The sequence below is a fragment of the Labrus bergylta genome, chromosome 7 (genome assembly GCF_963930695.1).
Source record: "Labrus bergylta chromosome 7, fLabBer1.1, whole genome shotgun sequence".
In the NCBI taxonomy this organism is placed as follows: Eukaryota; Metazoa; Chordata; class Actinopteri; order Labriformes; family Labridae; genus Labrus; species Labrus bergylta.
In genome coordinates, this window is record NC_089201.1 from 16,954,639 (window position 1) to 16,973,824 (window position 19,186).

Sequence of the window (19,186 nt, forward strand, 5' to 3'; positions counted from 1 at the left end):
TCCCCGAGTCCTATCTTCAGTTTGTTGACATCGCCAGGACGACGGCTGACTCCTCCCCTCGCGAATAAAAGTTGTTTAATTGAGGGACTAGAGAAAAGAAGAATAACATACTGTACTCACTGCTTAACTGTGTTTCTAGATCACGCTCATTTCAGGTAAATTTACATGCAGTGTGAAGATACGAGCATAATAAAGATCGCTAGCATTAGCATGCTAACACAACAATGCACCGCGAGTTGTTTTGGTTTCATGCTGGTGCTCAAGGGCGACATCTGCTGGATCAAAAAATCGCATATAAAGCCTTTAACAAGTTTCACCGTCACTGGCTTTTAATGTTGACAAAGCGAGACACTTCGAGAATACGTACATCTCTTCCTGTTCAAATAGTTTATCTGAGATCATGTGTTTTAATTTCGTAGTAATTTAAACTGTATTCTGAGTCAAATAAAGCAGCTATCTTAATCCAAAGCAAGGTTGCATTATGTCTGCTGTGCATAGATTCTCCCTTTCTTTTTTTAATTCTGCCCCTTTCCCCTTTGTTAGCACCATATCCTTTCACAGACAGGTTGAACTTTAGTGTGAAACATACAGACAAAAAATGAGTGACAAACATGACTTTATTGTTCAATATATATAAGTAAGATGTCACACATCAGCATGGAATAATGAAGTCTCTCTGCTAATTAAAGGCAGACTCAATGGATTTTATTGTGAATTTCTTCTCCATGGTTGTAGCTCCTAATAAGGATGATCACGGACGTACTCCATGAGGTGTTTGAGGGCCAGCCAGGTCTCGGTGGCCGTAGGGATGATCTGATTGGCTGGCAGGATGAAACCATAGCGACCAGTGTCTCTCAGCTCAAAGGCATAAGAGTACTTGATGCCCATGTTGTAAGACCAGTCGATGCTGCCGCCGCTGGCTTGATCTGAGAGGGGAGGAAGAGGACATGATGGAGTAGTTCTACTTATCATAGCTTTTTTGTGACCAATAACCCCAGATTTATTCTTTCAGCAAGTCAGTCTCAATTAAAAAAAAAGGTTTATGATAAAACTCCTTGAACCCTTTCAAGGAATTGTGATAAAAAGTGTCTACTCAGTGGGATATTTGGGACTCATCAGTGCCCCCTGGTGGGAAAACTATATTTTGGATTTCTAAATTGGCTCCTCATCTTTGGTGTGTTGTTATTTATTATTCCAAATATAGGCATTCACCTACATATCTACAAAAATGTTGCCCCTTATTGCCTAATGACTAGTAGTGATATTATTGAAATTGAAATAAATTCATCATTTTAAACACATTTATTCAGCCATCCTACATAATACAATCATATTAAACAATATAGACAGTTCAAATGAAGTCAACAGACAGTTATATTAAGTAGTGACTGAAAAGGCTTCAGAAGAAGCAAACTGCTTGTAAAAAAAAGCCTGTCCCACACTGTTATCAAATTAAGCTTCCAGAAGAATTAAAACAACAACAGATGAATCATTCACATTTATAAGACTCTTTGTGAAGCATTTTCTTGAAAACCAAAGGTGAATTACAGGTTTCTAAATTTAGTCAATCAGCATCACTCCATAATTTAACCCCAACAATAGAAACACATCTCCTTTTAATACCTTCTTTTTGCATTTTATTTAATACAGTACAATATATTTGAACAAAGCTGTCCCTCTAGCTTTGTTTTTTATTACTAATTATGTTTTTTGCCTAGAACTTCACATTAAGCCATTTGTTATGTGTTTATATAATTTTAATTCTGTCTAATTTATTTGTTGTGTATAAAAGGAAAGATGAAAACCGTTTACTCACAGATGATGTTGCAGATGCTTCCAACCTTGTATCTGGTGCCATAGAGGGAGGTGAGCTTCTGCACTGCTGCTCTGCCGACAGCGTCCTATAGGGAACAGAGAATCAAAGGTACATAAATAAATACCGTGGTGAGGTACAGTGAACAGATGAAACTGCTGCAGAGAGTAACATGAATGAGTAAAGGGCTGCAGAGAATACTTTTTCAGATTTCTCCTTGAGAAATATCTTGAGTGAAGAGGAAAAGGGACTTCTTGTTAAGCTTAATATGTTAGCGTCTTTGCCACAAAGAGAACTTGATCAACCTCTGTATTTAATACTTATTTGGTAAGAAAAGAAAGGACAGAATATCTTCAAGGTCAAGTTAGCTTCTCGTCATTTTTTGTTCAGTAATAATACAGTTTGAGTAACACTTTGTGCAAAAGAAACCCACAACTTGGTTGGAAGGCAGAGTAAAGTCACATCGGATTAGAGAAGAGTATTGATTAAAACGTGATTTGTTTTAAAGGGCTTAGTTATGTACAAATAATGACAGGACTTCTGTGCATTAGGAGGTTTTTTTCAAAGTGGTTATATACTAGATATAATAACAGTTTTTAGAAGTACTTCCAGGGAATTGGAAATTAAGCAAACCCATATCCCATATTGTACAGTTTAGGTTAATAAAGTTCTCAAAGGCAGGTTGTGACTTTGACAAGCGTTCTTAAATCAGGTCTCACCCCCTCTGACTTGACTGTTCGGTATGAGAACTCCTTTGCAGTTACGGGCTCAACAGCAAGGCGTCTGATTTAATTTGCTCTTTGCCCTTCTCATAACAGACCATTTCTCTTTCCCCTCCTTACCAACTCAGACTTATGAGGCACACTCCCGCAGGTGTATCCGTAGGGGTACATGAGCAGCTGGGAGTAGGCGTGGACGGAGATGAAGGACTTGAAGTTTCCGTGGCTCTTGATCAGATTCACCACGTTCTTCACCTCGATCGCAGAGTGAGCCGAGGGGCCGTGGTAAGAGTCAGAGCAGGGGTTCCTGCTGGCTCCAGGGCCTGGAGGATGATGATTAAAAGATAACAAAAAGGAATGCATGAGACACAATGAACATCATAACAACATACATACTTATGTACAGAAAAATATAATTCAATTATGAATTCTGTGATTTGGCCAACGGACAAGCAGTTGGCCTGCTTTCTGTTGGGCAGGCAGTTGCCAAACACTGGCAGGTTAGCTTGCTAAATGATCAGCTTCACAGTACAACAAATGTAATATTATCAGGTAGCTTGCAGTGTTGGTACAAGCAGTAAATGTAAACACCAAGTCCTGCCCTGGATGTGAACCTCTGGTGGCAATGATGAAGGTCCAACTTTGAATGTTGTGTTTACAAGCTGCAGCAAACATTGCTACTGACTCTACCTTTAAACTACAACAAGAACAAAAAATCATATCAATGAGACAGATTTGGTCTCTTTTCTTCACTGACCACCAAAGCCTGCGTCCCAGTTCCTGTTGGGATCGACTCCACGGCACGAGGAGCCAGGGTTCACGGCGCGGGTCTTACGCCACATACGGTCCTGAACACATCACACACAGTCAGTCATGGCTCAGGGAAAATGCAAATACTGTTACTAACATTTCAATGGACTTATGTTGACAATGTTTTACTGTCATAATTTCAAAATGTTTTTTTTTGTACATAACTGGTCTGAAACATGAACATATTGACACAGAAAATATGGCCTAAGACCCATCATGCTGCATTCAATGGTGGTGCTGTACGTTGGAGTGGGTGTAGGCGTAGCCGTCCGGGTTGGCCAGCAGCAGCATGTAGATGTCCATGGTGTTCAGGAGGGAGGTCAGGGAGGCATCAGTGCCATAGTCAGTGGCAATCTGAGCAAGAAAACAAAACATTATATTCATATGTTTATGACTGGACAAAATGTGCAATAGTTTGTATCTTACATAGAAGACAGAGAAACGAATGTTAAGATTGTTTACAGGAAAGGAAGGAATTTGAGGCTCAAAGCCTTTCACACAAATATGAGGTATGTTGTTTATAATATAAGGTGTTTTTATTAATTAAAGCTGCAGCATCTAAAGTTTAATTTCATTTGCTAATAATCTACTGTTGATTTGGTTTCACTGTAAAATGTCAGAAATGTAAAACAGATAGCATCTCTAATCATCTTTTTTTTTTATTTTTTTTTTATTTCATCAGTCCAAACCTGAAAGATAATCAATTTACAACGAGCTGAAAGCAGAATATTCGTATTTTCTGAGAATCTTAAATCAGGTGTAGATAATAGATAATACAGATGTTCGAACACAGTAATCCAGTTGAACCCAGTTCGATATGTGTTACCTTGTTAGCAGTCCACACTCCGGTAGCCTGAGACACCCATTCTCTGGAGTGGATCCCTGTGTCGATCCAGATGGCGGGACGGTTGTTTCCACCAGTGCTGAACTAATCAAAACGAGGAACAGTAACGGTACAGTTTACAGTACACACATGCTACAAACACAGGGTACTATAGGTCTATGGTTTTGTAGTATGAGGTGTGTGTGTGTCCTACCTTGAGCACATACATGGGCCTGTTCTCATAAGATTTACCAATTTGCTGCTTGGAGACCAGATTAGGGTACTGAGCCACCAGAGTATCCATCCAGCTGTAGATCTGAGTTAGTGACACATCAAACAATACAATACAGATGTTTGGTACCGGATTCTAAACAGATATACTAAATGCTTGGTTGTGGAGGATTACTGCAGATCGTAATAAAGTAAAATCACCACACAACACTAGGAATTAAATTAACAAAAACTAATTGACTAGTTCAAGAAATACCTGATTTTACATCACAGTGAAGAAAATAGAGGACCAAGTGAAGGATCAGCCAGGGTTTATCTAATAATAAAGTTTGCTTTCTCTAGAATTTATAAGAAATAAGTCCAAACTTAAGATGCTGAAGTGCACAGATCATTTTAGTTGTCTATCTGAAGTTTGACTGTTTGCTGTTTCCTTTCCTTTAATAAATCAGAATTTTAGAACTGACTTTGGTTTGATAACAGATCGAAGATGAGTTGAAATAAGGTGTTTGTAGGGTGTTGACCATGAAAGTCTCCATATTTAAGTGAGTCATGACTGAATCGTGTGTTTGAGTAAAAAGCCTACAGTCTCCAGGCGATGATAAGCTCCAAAGTTGAAGCTCTTGGTGCTGCGCTCGTTCATCTGGTTCTCCTGCATCTCAGCTCTCTCCTCATCCAGAAGATCCTAAAGGTGACGCACACAAAAAAAGAGCTCAAATTCAGTATTGTGGTGTAAATTAATAAGTTAAGAAATTACTGCATGTGGAGGATTACATACCTGCAGGTTGTTGATAAGGACAGAGTAGTGGATGTCGTGGGAATCGAGGAACTGTGTCACAGCGCCAAGACTGGAGAGGGGCACGCGGATGTCGACGGGGAGATCAGTGGAGACCGGGTGGAGCCAGAAGTCCATCTGGGATCAGAAGGGTGATTAGGAAAAAATTAGGAAAGCATGACAATTAAAACACTTAGAAAGCACGGTTCTGAAAGGGAGCTAAGCAGAATATCACTTCTTAAATAATTTGTCGCATTTCTGCTTCAGTGGCTTCTACTAGAATTTAAGAACTGACTTTTTTCCACACCTCTGTATATGTACTTATCATAAGCTTTTATATCTGCGTAATTCACACCATTTTAGACTGCAACATTTAACCATTTTATCACAGTATATCTAGATATTAAATACATTTGTTACCCAGATATATAAAAAATAGATAATCATTCTAATTTAAATCACACCATTAACATTGTTTTGACTGTTTCTTCTTTTTTGGTGGTGGTTACTTGAGTGCAGGGGCGTGTCCATAGGGGTAGTCAGGGTTGGCATGGGCCCCCTTTGAAATCTGATTGGCCACCCCAGTTACAACCCCAAAAATCCTTAACTGTGATTGGCTATTTGCCCTTTCAGAGGCGAAAACGACTATTTGGGCCTCTTTACAAAAGGCTGCTTTCAGTTTTAGTTTTAATTTTAAACTGTAAATGAATACCTTGCACATCGATTTCATAAGACAGCTGCATATAGGAAAGTAATGCACACTGTGTTGCATGCAATGAACATCCCCTATTTATGTCAGTTAGACAGTGTTCAAAATTTTCATGCATTCTTTAAGTTTGAACATAGTCCAACATCTTCTTTTTGTCTCTTTAATGAATCAAGCTAACATGATGTCTATGTTTCCATTCTCTTGTGTTATAAAGTAGATATGATTGTTGAAGTCAGACAGACTAAATCATTTATATTTATTTGTGTGTGTGTGTGTTTGTGCACACATCACACCTGCAGGCCACCCCTGCAGATGTCAGAGCCCCAGTTTGGCCACCCCAGTCAGAAAAGTCTGGACACGCCCCTGCTTGTAAGGTAAGCTAAATGAGACTATTTGTTTTATTGCCTATTTCAATGCACTTGATTCCTGTATCTTGCCAATGGAAATAAAGTTACTTGAGTATTCCATAGAATGAAGCCTTCACTTGACATGAGTTCTCATAATCCACATAAAAAACAGGATATTTGTCAATAAATTCAGTAAGTAAATACTTTAGATGCCTGTATTCCTTGTCATTTCTTCTAAATGAATGACCTTACAGAACGACCTTTCTTGTACACATGAACTTTAATAAACTGTATCTGTTCCTCTGCTCATGCTTCCACATTGACCTTCCTTTGCAGTCTTTCTTATTGTCATATAACCCACATTAAGATATCACAGAGGTCCAAAAATACCAAAATGCCTTAAGTCAAAGTGTGTACCAAGAGTTTAAATCATTAGACAATTTCCCAGCATAAATCAAAAAAAGAGTCAACTAATTTAAACATTTTCTAAATTAGATTCAGATGCTAACACGAGTCTAAAATCTTCTCTGATTCTCTTTAAAAGAAGCAGAAATAGATGTAATCATAAGAGTAAAAACAAGATAAAAGGTTAATAAATGCATTATTATTTTGTTTATGAAAGAGTTCAACACAAAACAGGAGCCGAGCCTCAGAGAGTTTCCGACTTCCCCGATAAGTGCTGATGACTCTGTTGACCTTCAGCCCACACACTCTCTCCCGGGGCGGTTAGTCCAGGCCCAAACTCATTTACCTTTTGTATTTCTTGGGGAGTTTGTGAGAAACTTTTTAGCAGAAGCAGCTGAGAAAACTTAGGTCACGTAGGTGTTTGCACCAGTGTGTGTGTGTGTGTGTGTGTGTGTGTGTGTGTGTGTGTGTGTGTGTGTGTGTGTGTGTGTACCTCCCACTCCTCCTGAGTCTCCAGAGCCTGCAGGAGCTGGATCTGCTCCTCGGTCTCAGCATTGACCCTGATGACCTGATCCCTGGAAGAAGTTCAGTCCAGTTTATGAACATTATTATTGACATTTTAGAGTTATTACTGGATGATCTTATTTGTGGGAGTGTTGCGTACCAATATAGCAAGCAATTTATTGTACAGAACTGCGAGTACAGAGACTACCACTCTACTCTCTCTAATACGTCTGTAATGAAGATTTAATCTGTCTTTAAACATAAAGTCTCTTTGTGTTCTGCTCAATGAATATCAATCTGCTTTCTCAGCTTGGTTGGTTATTCGACATGTTGAACAAATGAGGCATCTGAGGGAATAAAATCAACCTGATAAGTCTTTTAAAACTTCAATATAGTACTTTAGAGTGCGCTTTCTTTTACGAGCTGGAGTGTTTTAAAAGTTTTGATGACATTTATGCACGTTTGATTCTTATTTCTTTGCTCCAGGTATGAGGCTACTAAACCCAGGCAGCAGTGATTCAAATGTTACATTGTTTTACAACCCCTAATTGATTTCATCTGTAACAAAGAGTTTGTTGATGTTGTACCTCTGTTGTACCTCGTACTTATATAATAATATAAGTACGGTAATATATAATTATTTATATAGTGCTTTTCAAAATACTCAAAGACACTTTACAGAGTCACATGACCTTAAAAGAAATACAAAGCAAATCAACAGGAAAAAAACACAACTAAACAATGGTTGAAAAAGAAACGTTAGCATCAGAAGCAGTGCTGAAAAGGTGGGTTGTGATCAGGGATTTTAATGGTGGCAGGTCGATACAGTCTCAGATGTGTTGAGGGAGGGAGTTCCACAGGGAGGCGTTTGGTACCTTAGTTTGTTTATTCAGAGTTTTGTGTAAGGACTTGTGTAAAATGCTTAAGATGTTTTATCCGGTTCAGCTACAAAGAGTACACCAGGCATATCAGAATGTTTGTTTCTTTGTTTGCTTACTGTTTGAAGCAGTCAATAATGGATGTATAGGAAGCAACAGATTTTAATGGGAGAACACTTTGAGATATTCATAACATATCTGTGTTCTTGAAATTAACAAAAACAAAAACAGGAGCAATAATTTGATTACATATGATGAGTGAGGTTTTCAAACCCCTTGCTGTCTTTGAAATCAGTGTCTTTATAATCTAATTTCTCTCCTATTCAGAGACAAAGTTCATATTAATAATAATTTCCTCCTCTCACCATGTGCACAGACTAACTCACCCGATGAAGAGCCTCTCATCAGCATAGGCCGCAGCCACAAGCACCAACAGCAGCCAGAAGCCTCTCATCTCGTCTGTATGTCCCCGACTGTTTCAGGAGCATAAAGTGAGTCAGGTGTCAGTCTCTAGTCTCCTTATATCACCGGGCGACAGGTGGACTGTTCCCATGCAGTTACCTCACTCTGCTAAGAAACACACAGTTCTCCTGCACAGGAAAAAAGTTATTTTGAGAGACAAAGTTGCTGATAAAGCTTTGTGTTTATCTGTTCAGAGCTCAGCTGCAGATAGCTACACTTTCCCTGGATCTGTACCTTACTTCAGAGTAACTGTCACATTTTGTGAAGGGCCTTCACGGTAAGAACACTTCTATAAACAGACTAAAAGGTTTTTTTTCTGCTGAAGGAATAAAATTAAACATGCAAAATATTCATGATGTTTAATAGGGTTAAACTATAGATTTGGTATATTTGGTAAATCCACTGTTCATGCTCTACTTCACGAGAGATAGCTTGTGTGTGATGATTTTGTGCTGTTTTTGAGCCTTTAGAGACAAAGTGTGCCACCCATAACGAGGCCTCATCACAGAAAAGGAACTATAGGCGAGTCTTGAGTCGTCGAAAAAGCTGATGCTTCCCTCAGAAATAGTTTTTAACTCTCCTGATGTGAAAACTATGTAGCATAAATAGACTCAAAATTATTACAAATCTCATGAATAAAAAATCACAGCTGCAAACCACCATGTGTGTGGGTACAGGTGAATTGGTTTCAACTTCCGAAACCAAAATATTAAGCCATTTGAACACCGTTAATGATGTGATTTAAAAATCAACCATCCACAACCTGAGCTTCAACGTCTTCTTTCTGCGTTACTATAAAATAAGCCTCAGTCTTTTCCTGATTCCTTGCTTTGAGTCCTCGTCCTTCGTCTTCATCGTCTCATTGCCATTTCACACCACTCACATGAACAACCCGGCTCTTCTCAGCTCCATTCACTTTAGCCGCCTGGACTGAACTCTCTTCAGGTGAAACTGAAAGTTCCTTTGATCAATTCACATCATTTTTTCTCCGGGTACTTTGTGACACCATTTTCAATTTTCACCTCAGTGTTGACCTCTCTGCTCTCAGACTTTGTTTTAGCAGCCTCAGCCTTTTCCTCCTCTTTATTAAGATTGGACAAAAAGCATTAAATGAAAAGAATAAAGCCAAATTTTCACATTTTTTTAGAATCATTTTCAATCGATGTTGCCTCTCCTAAGATTCATGGGAGTGGGGGCCAGACCTTTTTTCCCGACCCCTGTTAATTTAGACATTAATTAGGCTATTTATTCTGAACTAAATCCCGGTGGCCAAAACCTTAAACACCAAGGGAGTGGATGCTGTTATAGCAGCAGATCTAAGACTAAGATGTGTACAGTCACTTGCATGTGAACACAGCAGCCAGTAGATGGCAGTTTGGCACTTTGAAACATCTACTAAAGCCGACCATACAGTCATAGTAAACCCTAATTATGGCTCTGGTGAGTGACATCAGATTAAGCAGGCTGGAATTACCCTGAATCCTTAATTATTTATCACACAGTGAGGGTTTTTTGTTTTTTTCGTGATGAGTGTCACTTTTATAATTGGTGAGTATGAGTGAGTGGGGAGCTACTTACAAATGCTGTGTTTCCACAGAAAGTACCCAAGACTTTGAGGGCTCTGGGGCTTTTTTAAGGGCCTAAAAAGTAGGCTACAGCCCATTAATGTCTGCTGTTTTAACCATGGTCTTAAGACCTGTGAGGATCAGATTAATAAGTCTACTGCAGTGTGAAAAACCAAACCCTATTTTGCATACTGGGCTGACTGGTTTACAGCGGTGAAATTGACGGCAACTGACTCCTAAATATTTAAGGCATTGTATGGTAACAAATCACATCAAAATACTTCAAGTCATCTTGGCCTCTAAATGCTGCGAGTAATAGACCAATAAGAAAAACCTAATCATACCCCAAAAGTCCCTGTACTTCCAGGAAATGCTTCCCCTGGAGTTGGTAACTTTTTGGTGTTTATCTAGACTCCTGGTGGGAAACCCAATGAATATCTCCAAAACTCCTAAGGCCCAGTGGTGAGTTCCTGTGGTGGAAACAGAAGTAGAACTACACATTATATTACCAGCAGTGAATAGAGTAGTAGAGCATCAACAGAAAGTGTATGATTTATGGGCAACGATTTAGTAGGGTATATACTGCAAGAGGGTTTTATTCATCCCCAGAGCACTCTGTCTGCTTTTGGCTTCTCTTGTTCGCAGTCAGTATCTGAAGAGGAGAGGCACACAGCCATGGAAGAAGCAAGTGAAGATTTTGAGGATGAGAAATTGATTTTGAGGCGTCGTTTTAAAGCGGGGTGGTAGACAGGAGGTGAAACTGATGAATGTACGACACATCCATAAATATAGTCCAATCTTATGTCCCTATAATAATTAGAAAATTGTAGAAAAAATGTGATAAAATTGGATTATGAACCCAGAATCATGATTTGTATCATGAGTTATCATCACACACCCTATTATTTAGATAAAAGATCAATTATTTAAGTCACTTCATAAGGACAATAACCAACATATTGAGCTGATAACCTTTGGGTTTTAAACCAAATAACGTGTCTGGCATTGGTCTCTTGAGAATGAGCATATTTTTCCACTATAAAGCAATCATAACTATAAACATAATTGGAATTTTTAGATGCAGCCACATATTAATATTACTACATTAAAAAACAGCTAAAGGGGTTGGTTTTTCTTACTACATTTCTTAAACGCAGGCAGTAAACTACATTTTAGCGCCTGCTTATGTACTGTATATGTATCATACATTAAAGTCTGTCATGTAGTTCTTGTAATATATTTCTAATCCAACATCTTCCATTGCTTGATAATGTAATATAGTATAAATTAAAGTAATAAAACTTGATCGGAAACCCTCTCTTGGCTTTTCCCCTGATGTTGCAACACAGTCATATTTCATTACTGTTAGCCGAGGATTTGGGGTTTTGTGTTACGTTATTCATCCAGAAATCCACCGATTGACACATGCTCTCTGCTCCCATCAGCTGCTGTGACACCCCGCCAAACGCTCCCTCCTCTCAGAATTAACAAAAAGCGGTTTTAACATGTCACTTCCCTTCCTTTTCACTCCTAAACAATCCCACGAGACAACACGAGAGGGGAGGGCAGAGGGAGGGAGTGTGGAGGCTTGAATCGAAGTGGGAGGCTACAGGGCACATGGGAGTTGAGCTGGGGCTTTCCGTCTTTCTCAATGTGGAAATTATTTATTGCTATTCCTGCTGTGTGTCTGAAAGTTTAATGTCCCCAGAAAAAGTGGCTTTACATGCAAATGTGGGTGTAGTGTGTGTGTTTTTGCCCTCTTTTCTCCCCTGTCGTTTGCCTCTAAAAGCTATATGAACAAGGCAACCCGGACCAGCTTGTTCCACATGACTTCCTCTGCTACACTATAAATAGATCCATTTACATTGCATTTCATGGCTGAGTTCTCGCTCTCAATATTTCAGAGGGCCACCAGTAAATTGACCATTAATCATTTATTGCTCACTTGTTCATCTCATTTTGCACAAAGGATATACTTAGATATTACAGAGCAGTTTACAAAAAAACAATCCCTCTTTTGGTGTGTATTTTTTGGATATTTTGAGTCAATAAAAACTAGAGTTAGAGAGAAGAAATTACTTTGAATTCATTTAATATGTGTAATAGATGTTTTGGTCCCTTGAGCACCTTGTGATTTGTCCTTGTGTCCAGGCTGGCGTTCAGGTGACAGAGGCAAGGGAAAATCATTCTCCTGTGAGTATCTTTTGTGAGTCGAAATCTCTCCTCCGATTGGATTACGCTCTTCAATGTCAGCCCTTTATAACTGAGTGCTGTTATTTAATTGTATGGTGCGTCAACTGTCTCTCATCCAGCTTGGTTTATAACAGCATAACTTTCAACTGCGCCTGTGAACAAGACATAATGAGAGCAGGGTGACAGTGAGAAAGTGACAATTTCTCTGCTGGCTGGTGAAAAAGTAGAGACAGACCTCTGAATTAAAATGCATCGTGACATGCTGCTGAACTTTCTCATCTATTTTGCCCACTACCCCTGCCTCCTGTAATGAATACTAAATAACTGTTGATGATTATGAGGATGGAAAGATGCTCTGTTGTTCTCTGGGATTGACACAGACTGTTGATTATTTAGATCACTGAATAAAATCAGTGTTTCACTGCTATCAAAATAATAACCCTTATTTGCCTGTAACATAAGTCAAATACACCATTAAAAGTCGCATTGGCCCCTAATGCAATGGTACACGTGACAGTGTTTTAAATAAGTGTGTTGTAGGGAACAGACTGAAGCCTACAGCACAAACATAGTATAAGCTTAGCCAGTGTTACGACTAATAGGCTACCTAAAAAAACAGATAAAGAAGACAGTTGGCATTGCTTTTCTGACAAATATCTATTTCTTAAGTTGCTAATCATGTAACTTCCCTCAGGTCACAGACATGGTGGGAGTTTAAAATGCTGTTTTGTTTCAGGGGTCAGACAAATAGTTAATTAAGGCAACATTTCAAGCTAAAACAAAACATTTGTTACCTCTGAAAGCAGTTATCATTCCACCTCTCACCAGCAAACACTATTTGATAACTTTGCACAACATATTACAAAACATAATGTGAAGGAGCAGCTATGTTAGCGAGGTAAGGGCTAGGTGCTGCTAATGTTATCTAAAAGCAAAGTCAGCGAGCAATGTTAGCTAACAAAAAGTAACGTAAGCTAGATGGTGGTAATGTTATCTAAAAGTGATGATAGCAAGCAAACAGGCGATTTTAGCTAGCAAATAGAACTGTTAGCCAGCTGGTGGTAATGCTGTTCAAAAAGTGTTAGCTAGCAAAAGGTTATGTTAGCTAGCAGAACGTAATGTTAGCTAGCTCGTGGTAATGTTACCTAACATTATTGTTAGCTGGTAAAATTTAAGTTTGATGCTAATGTTAGTTAGCCAGTATGTTACCAGCAAACAGCATTGTTAGCAAGCTAGTGGTAATTCAACAGCAGTGTTATGTAAGCTAGCAAACTGTTTAGTTTAGGACTACAAATGTTAGCTGTTGTGAAGGGCCTACACTACCTGACTTTGCAAGTTTGTTATTTGACCATGGAATACAGTTTTTGATCAATAGCACTAGAATTAAATGTCTTCTAGATACCATACATTTTGTACAATTTGCAGCACTGGATGAAGGGTAGGCCTACGACAATATAACATTCAACCACACTGAGCATGGCGTCAGAAGATGTCCTCCTGTTGTGGTCCATAGTTTACCTATTTTTAGGCCTTTTTCTCTCTTGTGCTGGGATGGTTGGCTTATTGCAGAAGTAAAACAGTTGTACAAGTGTCATACAGCAATGCTGTTGAGAGCAGACACTCATTTGTAAATTCTTCGCCTGGGAGAGGTCAAAAGATGGTGGAATTGAAAGCTAAAGTGCTCATTCTGATGTCTTTAAATTTCAAGCATGGAGGGGTAAGAAGATGGTGGAGTTGAAAGGTTAACTCTGCTTTTCAACAGCAAACATAGCCTTACTTTGTCTTCATAGAAGATACAACTAAAACACTAAAACTAGCCATGGATATTTGAAGGCACTGGAGGAAGGGGGGGTGGGGGGAGATCAATGAATGTTATTTAAATTAAGCAGTCAAAAGATAAATGGCTCAATATTTGACATCAACAAACCTCTCTTGGATGTAAACATCAGAGGACTGAATTTCTCATTATGCAGTTTTGTTGACAGTGTGTCCCATCCACATTGACATTGTTAAAAATATGCATCCAGGCGTTTACACTGATCTGTGTAAGGGTTATGTAAGCTTTGAAACAGAGTCACATCTCTTCACTATGCTCTACAGCCCTGTCACATTTACATTCTCCATTTTAGCTGATTGAGGCTTCATGTAGCTGTGCGTCTGTGCGACATCTTGGATGCAGAGACTGGAGAGGCTCTGCTGACTTGCTTCTCCCAAACGAGCAGTGAATCTTATCTTTCCCAAGGCGCATAGTTCAATGCTGAAAATCAGCATTTTTTCCCCTTGACTCTTGTGTTTTCTTGCATACTCAAGTTGACATGAGTCCCCAAAGAATAACTCATCACCTTTCCTTACCTGTCAACCATGTGAGCTAACAATGAGCTGACACATTGTTCTTTTGGCTCTTTTATCCTGTCGAGATTGCATCACATTTAAGTCATTTTTGTTGCAAAAACAGCCACACTACTTCCCCAATGTTTCTCTTTAAAATATAATATATCTTCTTTATAAGAGCAGATTTCTTCCTTTATATCGGATGATGGAATTCTTCCCTATGGGTCTGACTCTGTGTTACTGTATTGCATCATGCCTTGAGATCTGTTTATTATGTAATAGTCTAAAAAAAGACCATAACAGCCTAGGAAGGCCTCAGCTTGTGTAAAAATAGAAAGGCAGGCACAAAATGATCCAGTTATATTTAGCAACACTACCCCATCCACTTCTAAGAATAGCTGCAGAGATGTTTCATATTCACCCTAAGACTATGCCTCATTCGTGCCAGAACGTTATTTCCCTGTACTTTCTGAGTGGAGTGGACAGACGCTGCCTCCTCTAGAGTCTGTCTGTGTTTGTGTGCTGGCTGAGGGCTTTTTGAGGTGCACGTCATCAAAATTTTACACACCATTCCTGATTCCATTACTCATCAGCAACTATTTCAGCATGCAGGCATCTCTAAGTTGATGAGCTTATTAAGGGGAAGCAAGGGAAATAAAAACTGGCATTAACGGCAGCTCGGAGACTTGAGTAGCTCCCTGTATCGGCTCAAGCGATATTAGATTCATGCTGAGCTTGTTCAAGTCTGCTTTATTGCTTTGCCGTCTCAGGGCTCAATGCAGGGGTACCCCAAGTGAGAGGAGCTCTCGTGTGAGTCCTTGAGAGGAGAATATTAAATACTTATTTTTTTCGGTCAGATAACATGAAACAGTTTGATGGAGCTGAGTAAAAATTACTTGATCTGATTTATAAAAAAGCTTCAACTCTGAAACACAGTTTCTGCCTTCGCTAGGGAGTAAAGTTGGTTGTTATTAACATTTGATAGATAGCACCTCAACCTCCCTGTGCAGTATATTTAAGATGTATTGTATCCCTAAAATTGACATTTATTCTATTCTATAGTATTATTCTTACATTTGGAAGATTTTAAGTGTTATGGTATATTTGCAGTTCATTCATTTTTCCAGTTGTTTATTTATTTTATTCTTATCATCCATCCATTAAGTTGACTTGCTCAAACGTACATTACGCACATTACGTACGTTTTGATTGCATGGATTTTTGATAATACTGTTTGATACTATCATGCCATTATTATTTTTATTCGAAGAATAGTTTGACATTTGGGAAATCTTCCTCTTCCCTTTCATGTTGCAAGTCAATTTGAAGACCAAGTTTCATGTCAGTGTAATGACAACATTGCTGAGACAATTATCTTAATGAAAGAGGGAAGCAGCTGGCATGGTTTATGTGCAATATTATAAATCAATATACAAAGACCTAGCTTTATAATTAATTGTAAACCAACAGAACCAGTTCATTACTTTTGGAGATTTTACTTCATAAACTGCTGCAATCAAACATGGAGTACCATAGGGAATAATCCTCGGACCTTTTCAAATTACACACCACATGCTACTCGTACATACAGTATGATCAGCTAAAAAAATAAATCCAGAAAAATCTTTATTAAAAGCTAATTCACTTAGAAACTACACTTCACTGTTGAGCTGTTTCGTTAAAAGATTAATTTTGCCAAGACTTTTCACAATTTAAATCTGACAAGAGAGATGCTGATCATGTAGCTTGAACGCATTAATCCAGTCATACTTTATCAAATAAGGGATATGGAAAAATACAAGAAAATCAGGCATATATTATCATCTAGTATCACTGAGAGAATGATGAGATCTGATGACCCTGCCTCGATTACTGAGAGGGCTTGCTCACCTTTAATACTTCATACTTGATATTGTTTTTATGCGTTCCTTTCTTCTCAGTTATATATTTTGTTTTTCCAAGCTTAATACTGTTCATGCTTTTGGAACCTTTACTATTTTGTATGTAAATTTGATAGCTCGGTTGGTTTTATTGCATAGTCATTGCTCTTTTAATTTGTCTGCTTTATTCCCCGTTTTTCACTTTATTCTAACACACTTCGAACTATCCCCCAGGTGCATGAGGTGCTATAGAAATAACGTTTATCAGCATCATTACTTTTATAATTGTTACGTGTCTGAAGTCGTCAATTTTATTAAAAGCTTAAAATGTTTAAATCCAGCAGCAGGAAAACAGACCCTGAAAAAGCATCACTACACTTGGCTTATAAATGATGGCTTTCATTGTATTCAGGATTTATGTCTTTGTTGTTTTCATTCAAAGATTTGACATTTACCTTTTTGATGTGCTCATAGCTGTTCAGTATATATTAATAAAGAGCTCTCATATTTTCTATTAATGATTACAAATCTTGACTGTATTTCTTCAAAGGTTTCTATAATAACTTCACTGAGTCACCATGGCATTTCAGCACCCTTTAGTAAAAACTTCTTCTCTGCAGTTCATATCTCATCTTTGCTTGTGTGATGCAACTTGTACATACTAAAAGCCTTTGATGTGTGGGGTGTCAGGTTTCTGGTTTACAGTGCCAATTACAGTTTCTGATTATAGCTCTAAGTGGGAGGAGACCATAAAAATATAATAACACAAAATGAAGTTAAAAGTCACACAAAGATGAAGCAACAGAGAAGACAGCAAAGAGTGCTCATTAAAATCTTGGACAGGACTAGAGCGAAGACGAAAAAAGTCTACCGGCTGTAATTAGCACGCTGTCACTTCGCAACCCACGCTCATAAGAATGTCAGCTCAGTTCCCCAACATCATCATCAATCGATTGTTTTCTTGCTATTTTGAAAGCGAGTAACATCTGTGCCTGATAATGAAGCAGAAACGGCTCAAATTTAATCATGGAAAATACTGCTCATCAAAAGAAGAAGGCATAAAACTCACACACAGAGCATCTCTTTCTGGTCGGTCAGAAAACGTCTAAATAAAATATGGAACACAAAAACTTTCAAAAAAAGGGAGGTCTGATGTCCTGCACCATCGAAGCAGATTGTACCACAATGTTCTATTTTTTTCCGTCCCAGAAAAGTCATCTACTGTCTTATTTCTGATGCTCCACAAGGCACTAAATAATGAAGCAGAAATTCATAAAATGTGATCGTTCAAAGACTGTCAGTGTCACCTAATGTAAAAGGTAAAAAGCCTTTGAGGAATCCTTCAAGTGTTAACTCCACACAGCTCAATGGGAGTGACAAACCGCACAGTGTATGACAGCCCTGATTGGTGAAAACTCCATTCAAACTCTTTGGAGAAGCTAGAAAACCCAACAGAGTCGAAACACAGAACCTGTTTTTATTACTTCTTTTATCGCTGAGATTATGGAGATATATTTAGTTATCACTGAAAGTCAGGAAACACGAGTAACTGTTTACTACTCTGAGAGTTGGATAAACCATTTTTCATGAAAGCAGAGTTCTTGGTGTGCCTGCATGTTGTTTAAATCTTCCTGAATGCACTAGCGACTTGCACTACTGGGCTCATTGTCGTGCTTGTCAAAAAACAAAGAGGAGAGGAGGACCCAAGTACAGACAAGCAAAATATTTAATTAAACAAAAAGGCATATGGCAAAAACAAAATTTAGTTTCTTTAGAGTCCAAAAAATGTCCAAAACTTAAAAAAATCCATAAAATGTGGAAAACACAAGAAGCCACAAAGTAACAGCACAGATCTTATGGCAAGGTTCATTTGATCTCGGAAGTCGGAATTTCAGAGTCTGAGTTTCAGAGTCTGATACGTCAACTTGGAGGACCTTCAGTAGTCGGAGTTCAAATCCAACATGGCCGCTACGTGCATTAACAGTGTTTTCAAAGTTGTAACTGTGTTTATTAGCAGCTAAATCCTCTTTTTGTGTAATTAAATCAATCACACCGATAGTATTGTGAAAGTTCTACTGGGACATGTTGTCATGTAATTTCGGAAAGCAAACTATCACATAGTTAACAACACAAAGGTACTCCTGGAGGTGCTCATGTTGACTGTCTGACTCGCAACTGGAATGCGGTTAACTCGGGTGTTGCGTCACTCCCAGCTCCGAGATCCGAGTTTGAAAGGTAAATGGAAAGCACCATTAGGTAGGTATACATATGAACTTACAAGAAGAGGGAGGGAACATTGAGACTAAATAAACACAGGGGTAATCAGACACAGAAGAAGACAATCAGGGAAATCAAAATGGAGGGAAACCAGACAAAGGGAGGAAGTAAGACAAGAAACACTGGGGACAAAGACTACAAAATAAAACAGGAGACACTAGAGACACACAGAGAACAGTAACAATACACAAAGAACATAGAGACACAGGAGGATGAGAAATGACAAATCTAAACTCTTACAATACACAAAACTAAAGAAGACCAAATCATAATCGTCATACTAAAGAGAGTAATGACGCACAAGAGTATAAAAGATTCTGGAGTCCAAGTGCAGATCCTTTAAAGGAAGCAGTTTGTGAAGCTTTGTTCTTCAGAGGACTTCTATATAAGTGAAAGCAGCCTTTTCAACACATAATCTCCGTCACCATGCCTCTAATGTGTAGCAATGTTCCTGCACTGATGTCTGC

General features: G+C 38.5%; 1 protein-coding gene across 1 annotated transcript; it reads right to left on the reverse strand.

Annotated features, from left to right (window-relative positions):
- Positions 1-599: 599 nt before the first annotated feature.
- On the reverse strand, positions 600-8,554 carry cpa4 (carboxypeptidase A4). The gene is made up of 11 exons (XM_065956906.1): positions 8,398-8,554; positions 7,123-7,204; positions 5,172-5,306; positions 4,980-5,078; positions 4,380-4,481; positions 4,169-4,270; positions 3,586-3,696; positions 3,290-3,380; positions 2,656-2,855; positions 1,817-1,901; positions 600-926 (listed from the first exon to the last, which is right to left on the reverse strand). Exons 1-11 carry the CDS (start codon positions 8,463-8,465, stop codon positions 739-741), a joined length of 1,263 nt encoding a protein of 420 aa, XP_065812978.1. The 5' UTR covers positions 8,466-8,554; the 3' UTR covers positions 600-738.
- Positions 8,555-19,186: the final 10,632 nt, after the last annotated feature.

Bases quoted from the DNA above. Each gene is read 5' to 3' on its own strand.
- cpa4 (XM_065956906.1), bottom strand. From the start codon at position 8,465: ATGAGAGGCTTCTGGCTGCTGTTGGTGCTTGTGGCTGCGGCCTATGCT. The intron at 7,205-8,397 runs GTGAGTTAGTCT...AACTTCTTCCAG, and splicing joins GATGAGAGGCTCTTCATCGG to GGATCAGGTCATCAGGGTCA. The intron at 2,856-3,289 runs GTCAGTGAAGAA...ATCATCCTCCAG, and splicing joins CTGGGACGCAGGCTTTGGTG to GCCCTGGAGCCAGCAGGAAC.